Here is a 23,791-nt window from a genome sequence, read left to right as displayed (position 1 = left end):
ACTGAAGACTCATTTGGATATAACAGACTGAAATACAAGTAATAGGGCAGATTTATGCATTACTTAAGTGATGTACCTCAGAAAATACACCATTTCTTTTTCAAAAAATCCAAAGCATAAAATTAAATATATTGTCGTTATTTTAGAAACCACTAAAACACAGTAAACAAAAACTCAATACTTATAAAAAAAGAAATTACTCTTCTCAATGATTCTTGAACGGAAGAGAATTTCAAACAATAACTACAGAGTATTTACAATAAATGATATTGACAGTATTGCATAACCCAATGTGTAGGATTGAGGCCAAGTTCCTACCCAGAAAGTCATTGTCTTGAGTGATCTTATTACTGATGAACAAGTTAAATATCCAAGAGATTTACCCACTTACTCAAGACCATACAATTCTTGTGGCTGGATTAGGACTTGAACCCATTTATTATTCTCATTGCATAACCTATATGCTTTTCTGTTTAGAAAAGATTTATAAAACAAATAATAGCTCACCAACAGTCTCTCAGAACTCCTATCTCATCTCTGGAGCAAACAAAAAATTTTTTAAAAAGACATTAATTGAAACTGATATTAAAAATCAGATAGTGTTCATATGTAACACCAAGAGATAATATTTTCAGACTGAAACATTTCGTTGAGACATGTAAATACCGAATGCATCTATAGTGTAATAACTTAAATGATTGGGATAGGAGCTCCTTTAGACAGGGACTTTTTTTTTAAATGTCTATTTATTTTGAGAGAGAGAGAGCATGGATGGGGAAGGGGCAGAGAGAAAGGGAGAGAGAGAATCTTAAGCAGTCTCCACGCTGTCAGCCCAGAGCCTGACACAGGGCTCCACCTCATGAACTGCAAGATCATGTCGTGTGTTGGAATCAAGAGTCGGAGGCTTAACCAACTGAGCCACTCAGGTGCTCCGTAGACCAGGAAGGTTTTTAAAATTTGTTTTAAGAAGACAAAAATAGGGGCGCCTGGGTGGCTTAGTCGGTTAAGCGTCCGACTTTCGCTTAGGTCACGATCTCGCAGTTCGTGGGTTCGAGCCCCGTGTAGGCCTCTGTGCTGACTGCCAGCTCAGAGCCTGGAGCCTATTTCAGAGTCTGTGTCTCCCTCTCTCTCTGACCCTCCCCTGCTCATGCTGTCTCTCTCTCTCTTTCTCTCTCTCTCTCTCCTAGAAATAAAATATTAAAAAAAAAAAAGAAGACAAAAATATCAGGTCATTATAACTAAGCAACCTTAGTGATACCTGCATCATGATTTTAAATTGGGGGTGCAGAAGCAGTGTAAATAACAAATTACCCCCAAACATAGTGGCTTAAAACAGTCACATTCATTTTATTGTCTCTTACAGTTCCCAGAGCTGACAGGGCTCAGCTAGGAGGTTCTCTCTTTCTAGTGCAACTCCAGGCAGAGGGTGGCTGGGTCTGGAGTCATTGCCAAGCCTCCCTCACTTACACATCCAGCAATTGAAGATGATCGTCACTTGGAACTTCAGCTTAGACTAAAGGTGTCCAAAACACCTACATGTGGTCTTACTTCTCAGCCTGAGGGCTGAATTCCAAGAGCAAGCTTCCCAAGAGCTGTTCAGTTAAGCAGACACTACACTGAGTTTTATGATCTAGCATCTATCTAATGTCACATTTGTTAAAACAGTCAAAGCCCAATCACCTTCAAGGGTGGGGAACTCAGACCTCTCCTCTAAATGCATAATGTAAAAAAAAAAAGAGAGAATGCATATTAAAATTAACACTGAAATTGCAAGGAAAAAATAAGATAAGATTTCATAATGCAGGACATTCTATAATAAAGTTGGCCTGGACTCTTCAATACATAAATGCTGTGTGTAAGAAAGAAAGAGCATATAGACTAGTATATGAGATCAAAGTGGTAAAAACCAAATGCAAAGTGAAAACTTTGATTAGATCCTGGATTGAGGAAGGAAGTGGTTCTAAAAGACCCCTTGGGAAAATTTGGATATAAAATATATCTTATGCACTGAAGAATTTTTAATTTGTATAGATTAATTTCTATGTGCAACTTACTTTCAAATATTTCAGAAAATAAGATAATGAAAAGGAAGAGAGAGGTAACGTTCATGTGGAAAGGTTCTAACAATTATTAGATCTACTTAAGGAAAATCGATATAAGAATCTTTTTTATGTGAAACTTCTCCTTCTCCCAAACTGTGCTTTTCCAGTTGCAGTCACACATTGTAATCACAAGGTGGCGATAGATTCACTTAGAACTTAAGAACACTCCTGCTGTGAAAGGTGCATCCAGAAAAAAAGTTTAGAAACTATATAAATATATTTTTAATGTTTATTTTTTATTTTTGAGCGAGAGAGATACAGAGTGTGAGCAGGGGAGGGGCAGAGAGAAAAGGAGACACAGAATCTTAAGCAGGCTCCAGGCTCTGAGCGGTCAGCACAAAGCCCGTTGCTAGGTTCGAATCCACGAATGAGATCGTGACCTGAGCTGAAATCAGATGCTCAACTGACTGAGACACCTCGTAGCCCCTATATATTTATTTTTGAGAGAGAGAACATGAGCAGGGGAGGAGCAGAGAGAAAGAGAGAGAAAGACAGAGGATCTGAAGTGGGCTCTGTGCTGACAGCAGAGAGCCTGATGCTGGGCTTGAACTCAGGAACCATGAGATCATCACGTGAACTGCAGTCAGATGCTTAACTGACTGAGCCACGGAGGTGCCCCCAGGAAAAAACATATCCTCAACTATTGGCTCTAGGAGAAGTTGTGTGTACAAATCTTGGGAGGTAAGAATCACTGAAAAAATTCACACGTAACATTGGGTAGTTAACATTCACGTAGACATGCTGGAAAGTGAAAGAAGCAGTAAAATAGAAGAAGCAAGGACTGACTGGGAGAAATCTAGCGTCTAGTCCTGGCTCAATTAATGCTTAATTTTGCATCCTTACCCAAGTCAACTATAAGTATGTCTCGTGTAAAATGAAAAAGAAAACAACAAGAAAAAACCAAAATAGACTCAGGAGTTTTTCACTTCCTTTTCAGGTATAAAGAAAGTCCCTTCTCTTTTTGGTTCAACTTACATCTGGTGACTAATGAACTTCTTGAGTCTAACTCCTCAGAGACCTTGACACTAAAAGGAAATGCCTGATCAACTCAATTGACGTTCTGTTGCCATGACTAGTATCCTGCAGAAAAGGAAACATAGCTCCTCTTAAGATATACTGTATACAGGGTCACCTGGATGGCTCACTTGGTTATGCCATCAGCTCTTCGTTTTGGCACAGGTCATGATCTTGCAGTTCATGGATTCGAGCCCCACATCGCGTTCTGCACTGACAGTGTGGAGCCTGGTTGGGATTCTCTCTGTCCCTCCCCTGCTTGCTCTCTCTCTCTCTCTCTCTCTCTCAATAAATAAACATAGAAAAGAAAGATATACTGTGTATATATATACATATATATCATATATATGTATATATATGATATATATACATATATATATGATAGGAGATGTCATAAATATTCCTATACACTATATCTGTTTGCTGGACATGGATAGGTGTTTCTGAAAACATATATACATACATATAGTGGATTTCTTTAATCATTACTATAGAGACAGTTCATCAGAACCAATGACTCCTCTTCTGCTCCTGTCCGTTGCGATCCCATCCGTAAGCCAGGTGGAGAGAGTAAAGGAACAACACTATAAGGGATGAAGAGGCAGTGGGCAATAGGACATATGATAAAGATCTGGAAAGATTTAAATGATAAATTTATTTGGTGACAAAAGGAAATAGAGCTTGCTTTGAGCAAATAACCCTGTGAATTTCATCTTTCTCATCCTGTACCAATTCACCTTGCTCATGATCCATGCTAACTTTCTGACATGCTATAACCAGGAAGCTGGTGTCCTTTTAAAGTTTTCTGGTAGCTTCAAAAGCAACCAGATCTTCCCTCTTTTATCATGCCCACCATTATCAAACCATTTGCAACTCTTTCCCTCCTTAAAACTCAAGTACATTCCATAGGAAAAACATATCTTCCAACTAATTGCCAAATTTTATTGATTGGAAGTCCCTTTCATCTTCCCCCCTTCTAATTTTTGGAAATGAAGCCATAGAACTGTTGAATTCCTCCATTGAAAAATGCCTTTATGGACATCTGGTACTATCCTAGTTACTAGAAGAAAATTCTGCATATACTCTCTGCGAAGTATGGCATAACTAGAAATAATTTTAAAGGGTTATATGCAAATTGAGCAAAAAGAAATCACACCAGTTCTGATTGCCTCCCCTTCCATTGTACCCATGCCCTTTGTAATGGGACTTTGTGCTTCCCTCCATTAAGACCAAAAGTCTGTTATCCCTTCTCCTTAAATCAGGGCTGGTTTATTTTTTTGTTTTTTTTATTTTTTTTGGGTTTTTTGTTTTTGTTTTTTTTTTTTTTTTGACTTGGCTTGTCTAATAAAATGGGAGAGTGACAGAGTGCAGTTCCAAATCTAGATCGCTCTGCCTCTTGGAACTCTCCGAGACACCATCTGATTAACTTGAGATAATCTGATGGAGAATGAGAAATGCATGGACCTATTAGCCAAGTGGACAGTAAGCCAACTGTCCCACAGCTGGCTAAAGTCACCCTAGCTCAGTCGGCCTTCAGTTGGTCAGTCAGCAGCCCACAGTTCACGAGTGAGCCCAGACAAGATCAGCCGAACTAGGATCAGATCAGTAGAAGCTTCTAGCTAACCTACAGTCTGGTGAGCAAACTAAATCATTGTGTTTTAATCCACTGAGTTTTGAGGAGATCTGTCATGCAGCAAAACTTAACTGACGCGGGTAGCAAATATGGCTATACTTGTACTTACTGTTTCTCTTATAAATCTATTTTGGCATTATATAATTCCATTAATTAAATCTGAACATTTAAAAAATAATTTTCTGATGATTTGCTTGCTCTGATTTAATTGGTTAGAAATTTGGGACATTATTTCGGTTTGTTTTAGCAATTCTTCCCGTATTGTTTTTGTCTGTCTCTGTCTGATAACTGCAGTGGATAAATATTTTCAGGAAAAAATACTGATAAGCCAGAAGCAGCTCGATTAGACACTAAGCCAAGTGCTAAATAGTGTGAAAATTTGAACAAAAATACAATAAATGACCTTAAAGACCCAAATTTGTCTTAGCATAATGACACAATTGAGGAAGAAAGGAATTGACAATATATTTAATACAAAGTAGGTGGCTAAGACTGAAAGTACAGTAAGATTTCATAGGAAACAACATCTACTGTGCTGAAACAATCATAGGTCACTTTCTAGAAGCTAGACTTCGTTTAGGTGTTAAAAATATTCAAAATTCCCAACAGTAAAGAAGAAAGAAGGGCATTCACTCAAAAGCAGCATGAACAAAGGCATTCTCATCTTGTATAGTAGCTTCTGAAATATTGTTTAATTAACTACCTGAAATTTCCAACAAAGTAAACTTGACATAGAATATTTATTCTTTTTTAAAAAATAAATTAAATAAATTTTTTAATTAAAAAATTAGTAAATTTTATTTATCAAAAGACACCACCAACTGGCAGAAAATCCTCACCACATGTACAGTCAACAAAGGACTTGTTTCCATATTATATAGAAAGTTCTTATAAATTAATAAGACAAAAAATCGAATAGAAAAATGGGCAAGATAAATGCCCATCAACTGATGAATGGATCAAGAAGATGTGGTTTATATACAAAATGGAATACTACTGGGCAAATCATGCCATTTGCAGCAATGTGGATGGAACTTGAAGGTATTATGCTAAGTGAAGTAAGTCAGGAAGAGAAAGATATTATATATTTTCATTCATATGTGGATCTGGAGAAACTTAACAGAAGACCATGGGGGAAAGGAAGGGGAAGAAAAACTAGATACCAACAGAGAGGGAGGGAGGCAAATGATAAAAGACTTTTGAATACAGAGAAGAAACTGAGGGTTGATGGGGAGTGGAGGAAAGGGAAAAATGGGTGATGGGCATTGAAGAGGGCACTGTTGGGATGAGCATAGGGTGTTGTCTCTAAGCCAATTTGACAATAAATTATATTTTAAAAAGAATGTTTATTCTTTTTAAATCATCATTCATTCACTATTCATCGAGGACCTGCCATGTGCCAGACATCTTTCTAGATTCTTGGGACATATCAGTGAGCAAATAGGTAGAGATAAATGTGATTCCAGAGCTTGCCTTCCGGATCCACCCTTCCATTGCTGGTTGGGCAAAATCACTTCACTTACAAATAATCATTAATTTAAATCATCCTACCATTAGCACCAAACAAAGTAGTAATAATTGGATACTGATTTTCATGTTCATGCTTTCAGCCTGAAAATCATCACTAATGAATAAAAATATCAGAATGAAAACCTGGAGAAACACACAAACTACCTGGAGAGACATTTAAATCAGAATTGGAATTACATTTAGAGATTATGCCTGTTGAACGCCTTCGCCTGGCAATTTGTAGCCATGTAGCAGTTACCTAAAGTAGAATGTTGAAAATTTCCCATGAATCACAAATGATAAATCCAAAGCACACCCTGAGTATGCGATGTTAAAGTATTTGTTTTGAAAGGACCCCAAAAGATTGTGTCCACATAGAGAGGTGGATATGCAATTGACTTCATATACCTGGGTGATCCGATTTGGGTTCTAGCTCTCTCAGTGGGTCACTTCCTGAACTTTGACAAGTCATTCTACGCTGTTATTGTTTGAAAAATGGTCTTTTTAGGAAAAAGCCACCTTGCAAGGGTCCGAGGCAATGGTCATAATCAATAGCCACAACTGTTAGGAGGAAGGATTTGAAATAATATCAGTCCCAATCACCGTTTCACTCCAACTGCGTTAGACACCCCAAACAAGAACCATCTAGGTGAACTCATTCAATAAACAAACTAGATTGTACAAAAATTTATGTGCAGGAAATATTTATTAAGAACCTACTATGTATCAGGATCGTACATTGATTAATAATACTATGAAAGTCCTTCGTCTCATGGAGCTCGGATGTTTATGGAGTGGCCTTAAAACAACAATAAGTAGTAGTATTAGTGCTAGTTGTAATAACAAAAGAATTACAATAGCAAAATACTAAATAAGCAAAATAATTATCTAATTTCATGTTATGAAAAATAACAAGGTGTTAAAATGGAACAAAATGGATAAAATTTTGCCGATTGATATACAAAAATTTATTGCTTGTATTATTTACCTGTGACAAAAATCCTATTTTTTTTTTTTTTTTTGTAAAGGTGACACACAGCATTAGCATTAGTGTTTTGTTTTTCTTTTTTTCCTTTGTTCCATTTTGCTTAGCTGGAACAGGGTAAGCAGAGCCAGGACACCAGAAGCAAAACCAAATAAGTCCACAAGGTGGCAGACTGGAATCCATGGCAAACAACTGAAGTGCAGGTACATATCACTTGTCTTGTATTTCAATTTTCCAGGCTTGGTATGAAAGTCAAAAGTTATTCTGGTTTACCCATACCTGCGTTGTGAAGGAAAAGAATCTCATAGCTGGCTGCCTACAAATCTGTGTGTTGGAAACAATGGCTTTTTTAAAAAATTAGGTTTGGTGCACCTGGGTGGCTCAGTTGGTTAAGCTGTGGACTTCCGCTCAGGTCATGATATCAAGGTTTGTGATTTTGAGCCCTCCCCTCCCATTGAGCTCACTCTGACAGCTCAGAGCCCGGAACCTACTTGGGATTCTGTGTTTCCCTCTCTCTCTCTCTCTCTCTGCCTACCCCCCCACTTGTGTTTTTTCTCTCTCTCTTTTTCTAAGAAAAAAAAAAGCTAGGTTAATGTATAAAGGATTTTTTAAAAGTTTTTTTCACTATAAGTGTTTTCCCATGAGACCTACTTTTTAACAGGTGTGGTGCCTAACAAGGAGTGCTATGGAATAAATAGGTAGGAAGGTCAAATGGAAGCAAACGACTTCAAATCCAAGCACATAGCATAGCAAATAAATAGAAGGAATCTCACTGGTTCGGTGTCAAGGTCCATCCACTACAAAATAAGTAGACTGTTACTGTGTCATTACTCAGGTTAGCCTACTATATCAAAATGAGGTGGGGACTTCTCTTTTCTTCCTTCCATTGTTCTATCTTGGTACTTGTCCAACACTAACCAGGAGAGCAGTGGAACCAACCTTATAAACGTAAAAGCAATGAATTAAAAGATAGCAAAGAAGAAATATAATTATATTTCTTTTTTTAAAAATATTTTTATTTATTTCTAGGAGAGAGAGAGAGAGAAAGAGAGACAGCTTGAGCAGGGGAGGGTCAGAGAGAGAGACGCAGACTCTGAAACAGGCTCCAGGCTCTGAGCTGGCAGTCAGCACAGAGCCCGACGCGGGGCTCGAACCCACGAACCGCGAGATCATGACCTAAGCGAAAGTCGGTCGCTTAACCGACTAAGCCAGCCAGGCCCCCCTAATTATATTTCTTTTTAAAAATTTTTTTAAATGTTTTATTTATTTTTGAGAGAGAGAGAGATAGAGACAGCGTGAACAGGAGAGGGTCAGAGAGATAAGGAGACAGGAGACACAGAATCCGAAGCAGGCTCCAGGCTCTGAGCTAGCTGTCAGCACAAAGCCCGATGCGGGGCTCGAACCCATGAACCGTGAGATCATGACCTAAGCCAATGTCGGATGCCCAACCGACTGAGCCACCCAGGCATCCCTAATTATATTTCAGAAGAGTAAAAAGAAATAAATTGTGAGAGAGAAGTTTGAGGAAAAATTCAGAAAGGAATTAATGTTTGAGTTAACTTCCACAACCACTAGGGTTCTTCTAGACAAAGAATGAACACGTTGTGTGCAAAGGGCATCTCACAGTTGTGGGACAACATGTAGAGGACTATGAAATCATAAAATGTCAGGAGGTGTCTGGAGAGGGGCAAGAAATCTGCACCTGGAGCGTATGGGCTGCCTAGAGGAAATGTAGATGGCAGATCTGGAAAGACACAGTATGTAATTCTTTTGAAATTTTTTGGAGTTGCAGTCGGTTTATTGTCAACAAACACTGACGCAAATACTGTAACCAAAATTTTCCTTAGATCTAATGTTTCTTAATCTGCCTAGAATACAGTGACACATGCCTTACCCAGGAACCTGCATCCTTACAGTTTCAGTCTCAGAGTTTATCTCTGGTACCGTCTGCTGGTAAGTCTATTTGATCATCTCATACGTCAATAGCAGAAGTCAGTGACAGAGCCTAAGTTCTGGAGTCAGTTTTATTGTAAAAGTTTCTATGGATGTGCACGTTCAGGGCACTTCATTTCAGATCTAACAGGTGTAGGAGAAGGAACAGGTCCATGTTTGGAGCGAATTCTGGTTTAACTGGATGGACTTAGTCTTATCCTCATTTGCTTTATTTTTTTTAAATTTTTAATGTTTTATTTATTTATTTTTGAGAGAGAGAGACAGAGTATGAGTGGGAGAGGGGACAGACACAGAGAGGGAGACACAAAATCTGAAGCAGGCTCTTGGCTCTGAGCTGTCAGCACAGAGCCCAATGTGGGGCTTGAACTCAGGAGCTGCAAGATCATGACCTGAGCTGAAGTTAGATGCTCAACCAACTATAATTGAACATCATTCCAAGAGATGGAAATGTATACTGTCATGTATGGAAACACTTTTTTCCCCCCAGATTTCTGTTCATTGCAGGTCACTTCCTCAAAGGTGCCAAACATTTCATAATCTCACTTTTATCATAGATGGTTGGTAATGATGCTTTAGTCTAGAATGTCTCCCTAATTTATTTCCTAAGTACCTGACACAAAATGAATTATACATTGGGATTTTGATATATTCAAAACTTTATATTAACAAGTATTATAAATCATCATGGAAAACAGAAATTGAAATATTTAGGTCATTATTATATGTACTTGAATTTATATAATTCAAATTGGCATTGGATGATCAAAGTAAGTAAATATGTATTTTTCAGAAATTTTGTTATAAACCTCCTTACAGAGTAAGTCCAGTATTATTATTGTTTGATCTGCATAGAAAATGTGGCATATTTTAAAAAAGTGAATGCTCCCAATATTTATCTGAATAAATAGTTCTCGTTTGTTGAAAAAATATCACTTACTTTCCACTAAACAATGAAAATTTTAATTACATATTTTCTACAGCTTGTGTGTGAGCCATTGAAAGAAAGGGATATAGAAGGAAAATAAAGAAGTAATGAGGAAATTAATTAAATTAAAGTAAGGAGGAACACTGAAATGGCGGGAAGACTTTAGGTCCCTTTCAAAGATCCTGTGGTCATGATATTCTGATATCAGAGTCAAGTGAATGGGCTTAAGTCAATGTTCTGCCATAATCCAGTTGTGAGATAACATGAAAAATCAGACTATGAAATATTCACAGGAATTTAGAAACCTTTTACTATAACTAGTCTAGAGGTGAGCTAAAGCATAGAGGGGATCATTGAAGTCCAGGTGTATAAGCCAGGACTGGAAATCATTCCTCTCAGCTAGTTTGGGCTTCTCTCCATGGAACATCACTGTATCTTAAAAGTATATTTGGTTTCCCCATGTATTTGTTTCCTCATTCGTATAATGAGTAGGTTAGACGTGAACTTCTGTAAGATTCACAATAGTTTTAGAACAATCGGTATTGATTCACTTGTGCTTCTAGATATACACTAGGCCAGTTTAACTGTATAGATAGTTAAAATTGCAGACACCTGTGCTGGAAAGTAAAGAAATCAAGAGGGGATGCATAGTCAAGAGCCTGAACATACTTTATTTCTGACAGGCTTTAGTTCCTTTTGGCAGATCCATTTATTGTCTGTGTCACAGTTCTCAGAAAAAATTCCGGTCTGTGAGATATAAACACAGCTGTTTTTTTCTGTATAACCAACAATACGGAATCTGTGGAGCAAAAGAAAAGTCTCATTTAGTGTTTGGGATTTTCTCACTTAATCCTTCTCCTCCAGCCAGTGTCTCCTACAACTTTAAGGCAACAATGGGACGCTAAATTATTAAGTATACAGCCAGTGTACAGTCACACGTCTAATGGTGTCAACTTTTCATGTAAAGCTAATGATACATCTCGGGACCTTGCCAGTTTATCTTCACTGGACAAGCATTCTCTAACAAGAAGCTTCAAAATAATATATACCAAAAAAACAACAACCACCCTTAGAAACTAGGGTTCTGTTCTTATTCTTATTCTGTCATTGACATACATGAAAAGTTTCTTACCTTTACTGAGCTTCAGTTTTTGTAAATAGACAGGACATGACCACCTGATATTTGGGGGAGGCACTGAGATGGCCCATGTGAATGTACACAGAGCCTCAAGTGTGTGCTCCGAAAACATATTAAGCATCCAACGGGTAATGGACATACAGGGCCTACAGAATTTGAATCAACTTAGAAAAGAGGGCTTAGTTTGTGTGGTATGTGACCAGGGCCAGAGGCTTCCATTTTCCCTCCTTCCAAACAGAGATTGGTAGGTGTCTGTTTCAAAATGCCATTGGTCCCAACAAGCATGAGACTTATGGCTCGCGGCCGGTGAGGGTGGGAATATTATCAACAATGGAACAGGCAGCACTAGGGTGAGGTGCCAGGTTGGAGTGAATTCAAGACTCTCTTATCCATTTCAAACAAAAGGACAGGTCCTGTCACAGCTTTTCTTTCTTCCTTCACTGTATTTCTCCATCCAGCCTTTTCAGCCTGAGCAGCCAATCGATTCCTTCCCTATGTCTGACACTCTAGTCAAATTATGAACTTCTCTCAACTGGGCTATTGCCAAAGTCCGCCATGTTTTATCTCTTCTACCCTTTTGTTTCCTTCTTCCGATTTACAAGATAACTTTTTAATGCTTAGATGGCCAAGTCAAAGACTTTCTTTCCAAAAGATCGTCAATGGCTTCCCAGACTTTTCTTAACCAGATTTCAGCCTGGTTCCCTAACCTTTTCTCATTTAATCCCTAAACAGTCCTGCAAAAAAAATTATTATCACCCTCTATTTTTTTTCTTTACCTGAAAGCCAGACTGACAGTTAAAATAAAAGCAGAATCTAATGAATACTTTATCTATTACAACCCCGTACCTTCCAGGTTTACCTGATAACTGTCATCTTTATTACATCATAATTTTTATTCCAGAGTAAATTAGAATGGTCAGCTGAATTTAATCCATCCATGTTACCTATATTTCTGTTCATGGACACTTCAGTGTTTTCCAACTTTATTATAAACTTTAGGAAAGTAAATGCACACATGCTAAATTTAACTACCCTAATTTGGTTGTCAAAAAATAAAAATAAGTTAATATTAAATTTTTATTTATATGTAAATAAAGTATAGAAAATAATACCCAGAAAACATGTAAAAAATGAAGTTAGATTTTTTTTGAATTTGTGCCGTGTGTGTGTGTGTGTGGCGTACATGTGGTATATATATGTGTTGAATAGGTGTAGTGAGTGTGTTTTGTGTGTGGTGTATGTGTGATGTGTGTTGGATGTGTGTGTGTGTTTAAATTTTTTTGATGTTTATTTATTATTGAGACACAGAGAAACAGAGCATGAGTAGGGGAGAGGCAGAGAGAGACACACACAGAATCCGAAGCAGGCTCCAGTCTCCAAGCTGTCTGTACAGAGCCCAACGCAGGGCTCGAACCTACGAACCATTAAGATCATGACCTGAGCTGAAGTCAGACACTTAACCGACTGAGCCACCCAGGTGCCCTGTGTGTGTGTTGTTTTTGGTGTGTTTTGCTGTGTATGTCTGTGGTGAATATGTGGTATGAGGACACATTTTATCTTCCAGAAAGAGCATGCTTGCCTTTTCATAAATTCATTCTACTCCAGAACACTTATATTTAAATTTTTTTTGAAAAATCACCTTTAAAAAACATTTTATGGGCAGAAGATATGAACAGACACTTCTCCAAAGAGGACATCCAGATGGCCAACAGACACATGAAACGATGCTCAGCATCCCTCCTCATCAGGGAAATACAAATCAAAACCACACTGAGATACCACCTCACGCCAGTCAGAGTGGCTAAAATGAGCAAATCAGAGAACTCTAGATGCTGGCGAGGATGTGGAGAAACAGGCACCCTCCTACACTGTTGGTGGGAATGTAAACTGGTGCAGCCCCTCTGGAAAACAGTGAGGAGGTTCCTCAGGAAACTAACACTAGAACTCCCCTATGACCCAGCAATAACACTGCTAGGAATTTACCCAAGAGATACAGAAATGCTGATGCATAGGAGCACATGTACCCCAATGTTCATAGCAGCACTCTCAACAATAGCTAAAACATGGAAAGAGCCTAAGTGTCCATCAGCGGACGAATGGATCAAGAAGATGTGGTTTATCTATACCATGGAATACTACATGGCAATGAGAAACAATGAAATCTGGCCATGTGTAGCAACATGGATGGACCTTGAGGGTGTTATGCTGAGCGAAATAAGTCAGGCAGAGAAGGACAAATATCATATGTTTGCACGTATAGGAGGATTAGGAGGAACTTAACTGAGGAACAAGGGGGAGAAGAAGGGCGGAAATGGTGGGGGAAAGGGAGAGAGGCAAACCATGAGAGACTCGTGAATGCTGACAAAAACTGAGGACTGATGGATGTGGGGGGGGAGGGGGGAGGGGCATGGAGGAGGGCACTTGTGGGGATGAGCACTGGGTGTTATGTGGAAACCAATTTGACAATAAACTATTTGTAAAAAAAAACATTTTAGAACATGTGTCAAATAATGTAAAAATTTGCTAATTAAGCCAACATAGTTTTCAATATTTAACACTTTTCCATATATGTTAACACTACAGTTTAGATAAACTTGGATATGGTCCTGTGTTTTAAATTTCATGTTTTTTCCTCATATTCCTCATGGTTTTGAATGATAAAAAATTTTAAATGTAACTTATACAAATTTGATTGAAGCCTTCACAGACTCAAAAAGTGCAACACAGAGGCACCTGGGCGGCTCAGTTGGTTAAGCGTCCGACTACAGCTCAGGTCATGATCTCACATCATGGGTTCGAGCCCTGCATCGGGCTCTGTGTTGACAGTTCAGAGCCTGAAGCCTGCTTTGCATCTGTCTCCCTCTCTTTGCCCTTCCCCCACTCATGCTCTGTGTCTCTCTCTCAAAAATAAAAAAACAGTAAAATTTTTTAAAAATAAAGCAACTCAGTATCATCCCTTCTGAAAAACTTATTGAAAGAAATTCTTTACCATTGAATACATGCTTTTGCTTCTGAAGGAAAAAAAATACTCTGCCTTTGTTGTACAATTAACCATTAATTCTGTTGAAGTATGTAATTGATTTGGGTAGGATCAACCCTCGTATTGAACTGATAATTTTCTTGACCATCTTACACAAAAAATTGTAACGAGACACCCAACAGAAAACTGCTAATAGATCCTTTGTGGCCTATGTCATATTCACTGCATTGCATCTCCTCAAATAATTGTCTCCTTTACACCACTTATTAAAATATACAGTTGAGGGGTGCGTGGGTGGCTCAATCAGTTAGGCTTCCAACTTTAGCTCAGGTCATGGTCTCACAGCTTGTAAGTTCAAGTCCCATGTCAGGGTCTCTGCAGTCAGCTCACAGCCTGGAGCCTTCTTCAGATCCTCTGTCCTCCTCTTTCTCTCTGTCCCTTCCCTGCTCACACACACACTCTCTCTTTCTCGTTCTCAAAAATGAATAAACCTGGGGTGCTGGGTGGCTCAGTTGGTTAAGCATCCGCCTTCACCTCAGGTCATGATCTCATGGTTTGTGGGTTTGAGCCCCTTGTCAGGCTCTGTGCTGACAGCTCACAGCCTGGAGCCTGTTTCAGATTGTGTCTCCCTCTCTCTCTGACCCTCCCCTACTCATGCTGTGTCTCTCTGTCTCAGAAAGCGATTTTTTAAAAACCCATTAAAATAAATAAATAAATACACTTAAAAAAATATATATACAGTGGACCTTTGAACATCATGGGTTTGAACTATACACATTCACTTCGCACAGTTTTTGATAATACCGTGTATTATTGTAAGAGTATTTTCTGTTTTTATCATTTTGTTAATACCATTTTATTTTCTCTAGCATATTGCAAGAATACAGTATAGAATAACTATAACATATAAAATATATGTTAACTGCTGTTTACATTATTGGTAAGGCTTCCCAGGCTGTCTGGGTTCCACACTCTTGATATTTACTTTTTCTTTTTTTCTTTTATATTCACTGTCCCAGTGCTGATTGTAACTCACCAAGGTATATTGTCCCACACTGAAAAACACAACTTAGATAATTCTACATGCTAAAAACCTCCAGCTAGAGATTGTTTAATGAGCCCTTCACCCTCCCCCCACCAAATTATCCTATTCCTTATTTCCTAAAACTCGGTTGCAGATAAAAATATATATTGCTATAAAGGCCTGTTGTCTTTTCACATATGGAACTTTCTTTTTTTTTTTTTAATTTTTTAAAAACGTTTTATTTATTTCTAGGAGAGAGAGAGAGAGACAGCGTGAGCAGGGGAGGGTCAGAAAGAGAGGGAGTCACAGACTCTGAAACAGGCTCCAGGCTCTGAGATGGCAGTCAGCACAGAGCCCGACGCGGGGCTCGAACCCACGAACCGCGAGATCATGACCTAAGCGAAAGTCGGACGCTCAACCGACTAAGCCACCCAGACGCCCCCACATATGGAACTTTCAACCAATCAACTTCAGAATCATTCATCTTCTTTTCTTTTTTTTAATGTTTATGAAAGAGAGAGAGATAGAACATGAGCAAGGGAGGGACAGAGACAGAGGGAGACATAGAATCGGAAGCAGGCTCCAGGCTCTGAGCTGTCAGCACAGAGCCCTACATGGGGCTCGAACCCACAGGCCATGAGATCATGACCTGAACTGAAGTCGGACACTTAATCGACTGAGCCACCCAGGTGCCCCAAATCATTCATCTTCTTAGTCTATTCTGAGCTTCTTGAAAACTTCTAAACCAAATTAAAACCACAAAACTCAATCTTTCATAGCAATATTTTACTATCTTGAAATATAAACCTGGTATAGTGTGAATATTCAAATTGGCTTATCCAATACTCACGCGGTTGGATTTAAAAATGAGCCATTTATCCACTGCCATTTAGTCTCAGATAATGTTAAATTTAATCCAATCCAAAATAGAAATTCTTTTTTATCTATCAGTCCTTGTACATGTTCCTATAAATAAAACAAATGGCCGAATATTGAATCTATATTATTTATTCATGGTTTGCATTTTTCTACTCATTCTCTAAAACTTAGTTCAAGTCTCACTTCATCTATGATGACTTTCCTAACTCCCCATCAGAGTTAATTATTCCTTCCTTGTGATATTACTCTCTATACTTATATTGTTGCATTCATCAAATTACATTCAATTATTTGCTTATATGTCTGTTTCTTCTCTCAGATTGTGAGCTTCTTGAAGCCAATGATAATAGTTGGGTATAAAAGAGTGCTAAGTTCTATTAAGGTATCTTATTTAATTATTTACCAATTCTTCTGCATCTTGAAGAAGCAGCAAACTGGATTCTTTTGTGGAACAGTCACCTAGACTGTAGTTCCAAGTGTTGGAAGCCTGAGAAAAAAACAAGCATTTTTCTTGGAATAGTAGCCATTGTTTTGAGCACTTTAACAGATCTGGTTTACCTGAAGTAAAGAGAAAGATGAAATAAAGAAATGTTATATTTCTATCCAGGCTCCACCCACCATAACTGATCACACACGCACAAGTCATTATAAATGTACAGAAGTCTCTGATTATCATGGTGAGAACAATAAATGAATTTACTATAATTTTGAGGTATTTGACCCTGTCCATTCTGGTATCAAGAATTGGAGGGGCACCTGGGTGGCTCAGTTGGTTAAGTGTCCTACTTCAGGTGAGGTCACGAGCTCACAGTTTCTGAGTTCGAGCCCTGCGTCGGGCTCTGTACAGACAGCTTCGAGGCTGGAGCCTGCTTTGGATTCTGTGTCTCCCTCTCTCTCTGCCCCTCCCACGCTCATGCTCTGTCTCTCTCTCTCTCAAAAATAAATAAACATTTTAAACAAATTTTAAAAATAGTAATTGGAAATCCATGACCAGTTGTATTGAGCATAAATGGAATCATAGATTATTTTAATAGGAAAAGACCATCAAAATCATTTAAGCAGCCACATCTTACTTTTTAAGGCACTGATAGAATAATTTAAGTTCACATAATCAGGTGGTGGTAAAGTCAAAACTATCGCTGAGTTTTCTTAAACTCATCAGTAGTGTTGACTCCACTACATATCCAACAATATCAAACTTGTCGAAAAAGGTTTTTACTTTAAACATCATGTAATCTGCAAAGCAAATGTAGTTTATTTCACTAAATTGATGACAAATACTATGAAAAATTTCTAATCGCCAAAGTATGTATTTGCTTACTTGGTGCAATCTATGGGGTAACATTTTCCAGAAGGATTTTCCAGGTTTCTTAACATTCTTATCTGGAAGAATGTGCACCATCCACAATCGTATCTACTACAGTCATTCAACAATATATCCTTTTTGTTTTTGATTTTTTTAATGCTTTATTTATTTTTGAGACACATAGAGACAGAGCATGAGCAAGGGAGGGTCAGAGAGAGAGGGAGGCACAGAATCTGAAGCAGGATCCAGGCCCTGAGACGTCAACGACAGAACCTGATGTGGGTCTCGAACCCACGAACTGTGAGATCATGACCTGAGCTGAAGTCGGACGCTTAGCCGACTGAGCCACCCAGGAGCCCCTCAACAATAGTGTCTTTATTTATGCACATGGCTTAGTGGAGCAAGATGAATCTCTTAATAATGAATATGAGAAATATTTAAAATTTTATTTTATATTTAAGTTTTACTAATTGAATCCAGACAAAAGTTAACTGTTTGACATATTCATTAAAATAATCAAATAGGGGCACCTGGGTGGCTTAGTCGGTTAAGCATCCGACTTTCGCTTAGGTCATGATCTTGCAGTTCGTGGGTTCGAGCCCCGCGTCGGGCTCTGTGCTGTCTGCCAGCTCAGAGCCTGGAGCCTGTTTCAGAGTCTGTGACTCCCTCTCTCTCTGACCCTCCCCTGCCCACTCTGTCTCTCTCTCTCTCTCCTAGAAATAAATAAAACATTAAAAAAATAATAATAATCAAATATTTCACTTAAATGCATATTTTACTTTTTAACTTGATATTTGCCTATAATTATTGAATATTCTAGCTGCAAATTCTGTGATTGGGTGGATGTTCCAAGTAAGTGATTCGAGATCATTTTCTTCAGGATACTTATTTTATTTCCTAGAAGAGTGGAAGTGTGACCCGGTGGTTAAGATCATAGGCTCTGAGGTCAGGGCACAGATATAGTTTACATTGTCACCTCTTATTAGGTGTATGACCTTAAGTGAGTTGCTTAACCATTCCGTTCCCTAGTTTTGTCAAACAGAAAATCAGAAAGCTCATACTACCTGAATGTGTGGGTTCTTAGCATCCTTTACAAATGTAATGTATGCTATCTGTCAAATATGAGCTATTATTTTTAGGAACTTCCAAGCTACAAGATTACCTGTTGTTTCATTCCTGTTCTCTTGAACTTCCTCACCACTTTCTTCTACTGATAAGTTTTGTCTTACGAGTATCACTAGTAAATAAGGAAAAACCATGAAGAAGATTAAATGCTGAATATGGCAAAATGGATATGCTATTATCACTTCAAGAAACTATATTATCTCAACAAACTTGAATGTGGCTAGAAGATAAAGGCAATAGTTATGTAGTAACAAAGGGTCTGGTTAGAACGCAGCATACATAAACAAACAAACAAGGAAAAATACCTCACAATGAACTTACACAGACATTGCTATCTGTTATTTACTCTTAAGGTTTTTGTACTCCTGACCAAGCTTTGTCATATCTGGATGAGTATAATTATACCTACCCCACGGGAGAGAGTGGTTAGTGCAATCTGGAATTTAATAGGTACTGAAGAGACTGTAAATAATGGGAAATTTACATTTTTCTTTGTTATTGTCATGTCTTTATTAGAATTGTGATCTAATTTTCAGTTCTGGGAGCCCATCTGAAATATCCCATGAAGATGATCAGAACAATTAGGAAGAGGGGCGCCTGGGTGGGTTAGTCGGTTGAGCGTCCGACTTTCGCTTGGGTCATGATCTCGCGGTTCGTGGGTTCGAGCCCCGCGTCGGGCTCTGTGCTGACTGCCAGCTCAGAGCCTGGAGCCTGTTTCAGTCTGTGACTCCCTCTCTCTCTGACCCTCCCCTGCTCACGCTGTCTCTCTCTCTCTCTCTCTCTCTCTCCTAGAAATAAATAAAAAAAAAACATTAAAAAAATCTTAAAAAAAAAAAAGCAATTAGGAAGAGAAACTGAAAGGCTGACGTTTGCAGAGTAGATCTGTGCTGAGCATTGTTAAAAGCATTGTTTTTATTTCATTGGTCTTTCACTCAGTTTGGGACTGACCAAATTATTTGATGCTCTAATATTTGTGATAGAAAAAAACATGTATTCTGAAGCAAATGGCCTTGGGTCACTTACCTGAAATACTCAACCCAACCACAGTCAAGGCAAGAAGACTCATCCCAGCACAAGCAAGTTTCAGAGCACATTGATGCCAAGGTGGACCTTGACAGATGTCTGAGAAGTTAAGAAAATATACTCAGTTAACTGGTTGAGTTCATCTGTAACAAAAAGCAAAAGTTGTTTGGATCACATATAGACAGATTCAACTTGAGAGCTGGGGGCAAGGTATCCTACAGCAGTGGTTAAGAGAAGAGGCTTAGAGGGGTTCCTGCGTGGCTCAGTCAGTTAAGCTTCCGACTTCGGCACAGGTCATGATCTCACAGTTTGTGGATTCAAGACCCATGTCGAGCTTTGTGCTGACAGCTAGCTGAGAGCCTGGAACTTGCTTCCGATTCTGTATCTCCCTCTCTCTGATCCTTCCCTGCTCACGCTGCCTTTCTCTCTCTCTCTCAGAAATAAAACATTAATTTTTTTTTTTTTAAAAAGAGCAGAGGTTTTCAAATCTAGCACATCTGTATTTGAGCATGTTGCTTTGGGCAAGGTATTCTACCTTCATAAATTACAATTTCCCCACTTATAAAATGTAGACTAATATTTACTCATAAGGGGTTTGAAAAGATTATAGGAAACAATTCTTTGCTGAGAAACAAACTGAGGACTGATGGATATGGGGAGGAGGGGGGAGATGGGCATGGAGGAGGGCACTTGTGGGGATGAGCACTGGCTGTTATATGGAAGCCAATTTGACAATAAACTGTAAAAAGAAAAAAAAGGAAACAATTCTTTTAAAATGCTATGCGTAGTGTCTGGCCCATTGTAATTGTTCAATAAATATTATGTTCTTTTTCTTTAAGTCTTTCTTAAAAACTACAGATCTTCCTCAACTTATTCCTTATAGATATTCTTTGCATCTCAATAAATCCATTGTAAGTGAAAATATAGTAAGTTGAAAATGGTTTTACTATCCCTAACCTATGGGACATGGTAGCTTAGCCTAGCCTACCTTAAAAGGTCTCAGAACAATTACATTAGCCTAAGGTTGGGGTAAATAATTTAGCACAAAGCCTATTTTGTAATAAAGTATTGAATATCTCGTAATTTATTGGACACTGTACTGAACGTGAAAAGCTGAATGGTTGCATGGGAACAGGATGATTATACTGGCTGTTGACCTTCACGATGGTGTGGCTGATGGAGAGCTGCGGTTGCCACTGTCCGACATCACGTAGTAAGACTGTGCAGCTCCTTACTGTCCAGGGAAGAGATTGAATTCAAAATTTTATGGAGCGCTGGGGTGCACCTCAGAGCAGACTGCTTTGGTTCTGTCTTCACTGGTCTTGGGAGTGGAGTCCGCCTTTGGGTTCCATTTGGGTCTGGATTCTGGTTTCTGGTTGCCTGGGCTGCCTGAATTCCAGAATATTCTCTATTGCCTGACTGAAGCCTTCACTGAAGATGTAACCAAACCAATGTGAATTTGCTCCTTGGGCTGCCTCAAGAAACAAGCCAAACTACACATGGTGGAGAGTCCCAAATACCACTACCAGTAGGGAAATAAAATAACCAAACGCTCAACAAGAGAAACCAAGAGACAGCATCCAAAGAACACTTCCTGAACAGATAAGCCCTGAACAGTCAAAAGAGCCCTCTCTAATACAGCAGAACTCACAGGGGCCGTGTGTACAACAACCTTTAAAATTAACAAGAGATAGAAAGCTAACCAAAATGATGAAACTGAAGAACTCTCCTCCAAAGAGACTCCAGGAAGAAATGACAGCTAGAGAGCTGGTCAAAACAGATATAAGGAACGTAACTGAACAAGAATTTAGACCAATAATCATAAAATTAATCGCCGGGCTTGAAAAAAGCATGGAGGACATCAGAGAACCTATGGCTACAAACAATATGGACCTTAAAAATAGTTATGATGAATTAAAAAATGGGATAAATGAGGTAAATAATAAACTGGAGGCGTCCAATGCATGAATATAAGAGGCAGAAAGGGGAATAAGTGATTTAGAAGACACTATTATAGAAAAAGAAGAAACTGAGAAAAAGAGAGACAAACTGATCCAGGAACATGAAAGAGGAGTTTGAGAGCTCAGTGATACAATCAAATGGAACAATATCCGTATCATAGGAATTCCAGAAGAGGAAGAGAGAGGGAAAAGTGCTGAAGGAGTCCTGGAACAATTTATAGCAGAGAACTTCCCCAACCTGGAGAGGGAAGTAGACGTTGAAATTCAAGAGGCCCAGAGAACTCCCCTCAGACGTAACTTGAATCAATCATCTGCACGACATATCATAGTGAAACTGGCAAAATATAAGGACAAAGAGAGAATTCTGAAAGCAGCTAGGGAGAAAAGGCCCTAACATACAAAGGAAACCTATCAGAGTGATGACAGACCTATCTACTGAAACTTAGCAGGCAAGAAAGGAATGGCAGGAGATCTTCAGTGTGATGAACGGAAAAAATATGCAGCGAGGAATCCTCTATCCAGCAAGCCTGTCATTCAGAATAGAAGGAGAGATGAAAGTCTTTCCCAATAAACAAAAATTGAAAGAATTTGTCACCACTAAACCAGCCCTACAAGAAATCCTGAGGGGAATTCTCTGAGGGAAGTGTTGCAAGGAATGCAAGATACCAGAGACACCAACACAAGCATGAGTCCCACAAAGGACACAATGACTCTAAATCCACATATTTCAATAATAACACTGAATGTAAATGGACTGAATGCTCCAACAAAAGACATAGGGTAGCAGAATGGATAAAAAAAAAAAAAACCAAAACCCATCTATTTGCTATCAACAAGAAATGCATTTTAGGCTGGAAGAGACCTTCAGATTAAAAGTAAGGGGATGGGCTCTCTCCTAGAAATAAATAAAACATTAAAAATTTAAAAAAAAATTTAAAAGTAAGGGGATGGAGAAATATATATCATGTTATGGGAAGTCAAAAGAAAGCTGGAGTAGCTATACTTATATCAGACAAATTGGACTTTAAATTAAAGACAATAACAAGGGACGAAGAAGGGCATTATATAATAATTACAGGGTCTATCCATCAGGATGACCTAACAATTACAAATGTCTATGCACCGAATATGGAAGCATCTAAATATTTAAAACAATTAATCACAAAGAGAAACAATCTTATAGATAAGAATGTGCTAATAGCAGGGGACTTTAATATTCCACTTACAGCAATGGATAGATCAACCAGATAGAAAATCACTAAAGAAACAATAGACTTAAATGACACATTGGACCAGACGGATCTGACAGATATGTTCAGAACTCTACATCCTAAGGCCAGGAAATTCACTTTCCTCTCAAGTGCGGCATGGCACATTCTCCAAGATAGATCACATACTGGGACATAAAGCAGCCCTCAATAAATATAAAATAATTGAGATCATACCATGCACACTTTCACATCATAATGCTTTGAAACTTGAAATCAATCACAGGAAGAAGTCTGAAAAACCTCCAAACACATGGAGGTTAAAGAACACCCTACTAAAGAATGAATGGGCCAATCAGGCAATTAGAGAAGAAATTAAAAAATATATGGAAACAAATGAGAATGAAAATACAACAATCCAAACTCTATCGGATGCGGGAAAGGCAGTCCAAAAAGGAAAGTACATTGCACTCCAGACCTATTTCAAGAAATAAGAAAAAGTGCAAGTGCAAAATCTAACAGCTCGCATAAAGGAGCTAGAGGCAGAGCAACAAGAGCACCCCAAACCCAGTAGAAGAAGAGAAATAGTAAAAATCAGAGCAGATATAGACAACATAGAGATCAAAGAAACAATTGAACAGATCCATGAAATCAAAGTTGGTTCTTTGAAAAAGTAAACAAAATTGAGAAACCTCTAGCCAGGCTTCTCAAAAAGAAAAGAGAGAGCACCAAACAGACAAAATCATGAATGAAAATGGACTTATTACAACCAACCCCTCAGAAATACAAGCAATTATCAGGGAATACTATGAAAAATTATATGCCAACAAATTGGACAACTTAGAAGAAATGGACAAATTCCTAAACACACACTCACTACCAAAATTCACATGGAAAGAGACAGGAACTCTGAACAGACCCATAACTAGTGAAGAAATTGAATCAGTGATCAAAAATCTCCCAACAAATAAGAGCCCTGGACCTGATGGCTTCCCTGGGGAATTCTATCAGACGTTTAAAACACAA

At 38.4% G+C, this 23,791-nt stretch overlaps 1 protein-coding gene across 1 annotated transcript in view; it reads right to left on the bottom strand.

Annotated features, from left to right (window-relative positions):
• Positions 1-10,772: 10,772 nt before the first annotated feature.
• The window catches only part of KLRB1 (killer cell lectin like receptor B1), an 18,711-nt gene continuing 5,692 nt past the window's right edge, over positions 10,773-23,791 (bottom strand). Inside the window, exons 2-6 of the mRNA XM_039223990.1 lie at positions 19,597-19,695; positions 18,611-18,685; positions 16,546-16,700; positions 16,114-16,229; positions 10,773-10,920 (exon numbers count right to left, since the gene is read on the bottom strand). Coding sequence (XP_039079921.1) covers positions 10,773-10,920; positions 16,114-16,229; positions 16,546-16,700; positions 18,611-18,685; positions 19,597-19,695 — 593 coding nt within the window. The remainder of the gene's footprint in view (positions 10,921-16,113; positions 16,230-16,545; positions 16,701-18,610; positions 18,686-19,596; positions 19,696-23,791) is intronic.

This window comes from Hyaena hyaena, unplaced genomic scaffold, assembly GCF_003009895.1.
Source record: "Hyaena hyaena isolate Hyena2069 unplaced genomic scaffold, ASM300989v1 scaffold_1516, whole genome shotgun sequence".
NCBI lineage: Eukaryota > Metazoa > Chordata > Mammalia > Carnivora > Hyaenidae > Hyaena > Hyaena hyaena.
The sequence above is the reverse complement of the archived record's forward strand: the minus strand, read 5'-3'. Positions and strand labels throughout refer to the sequence as shown.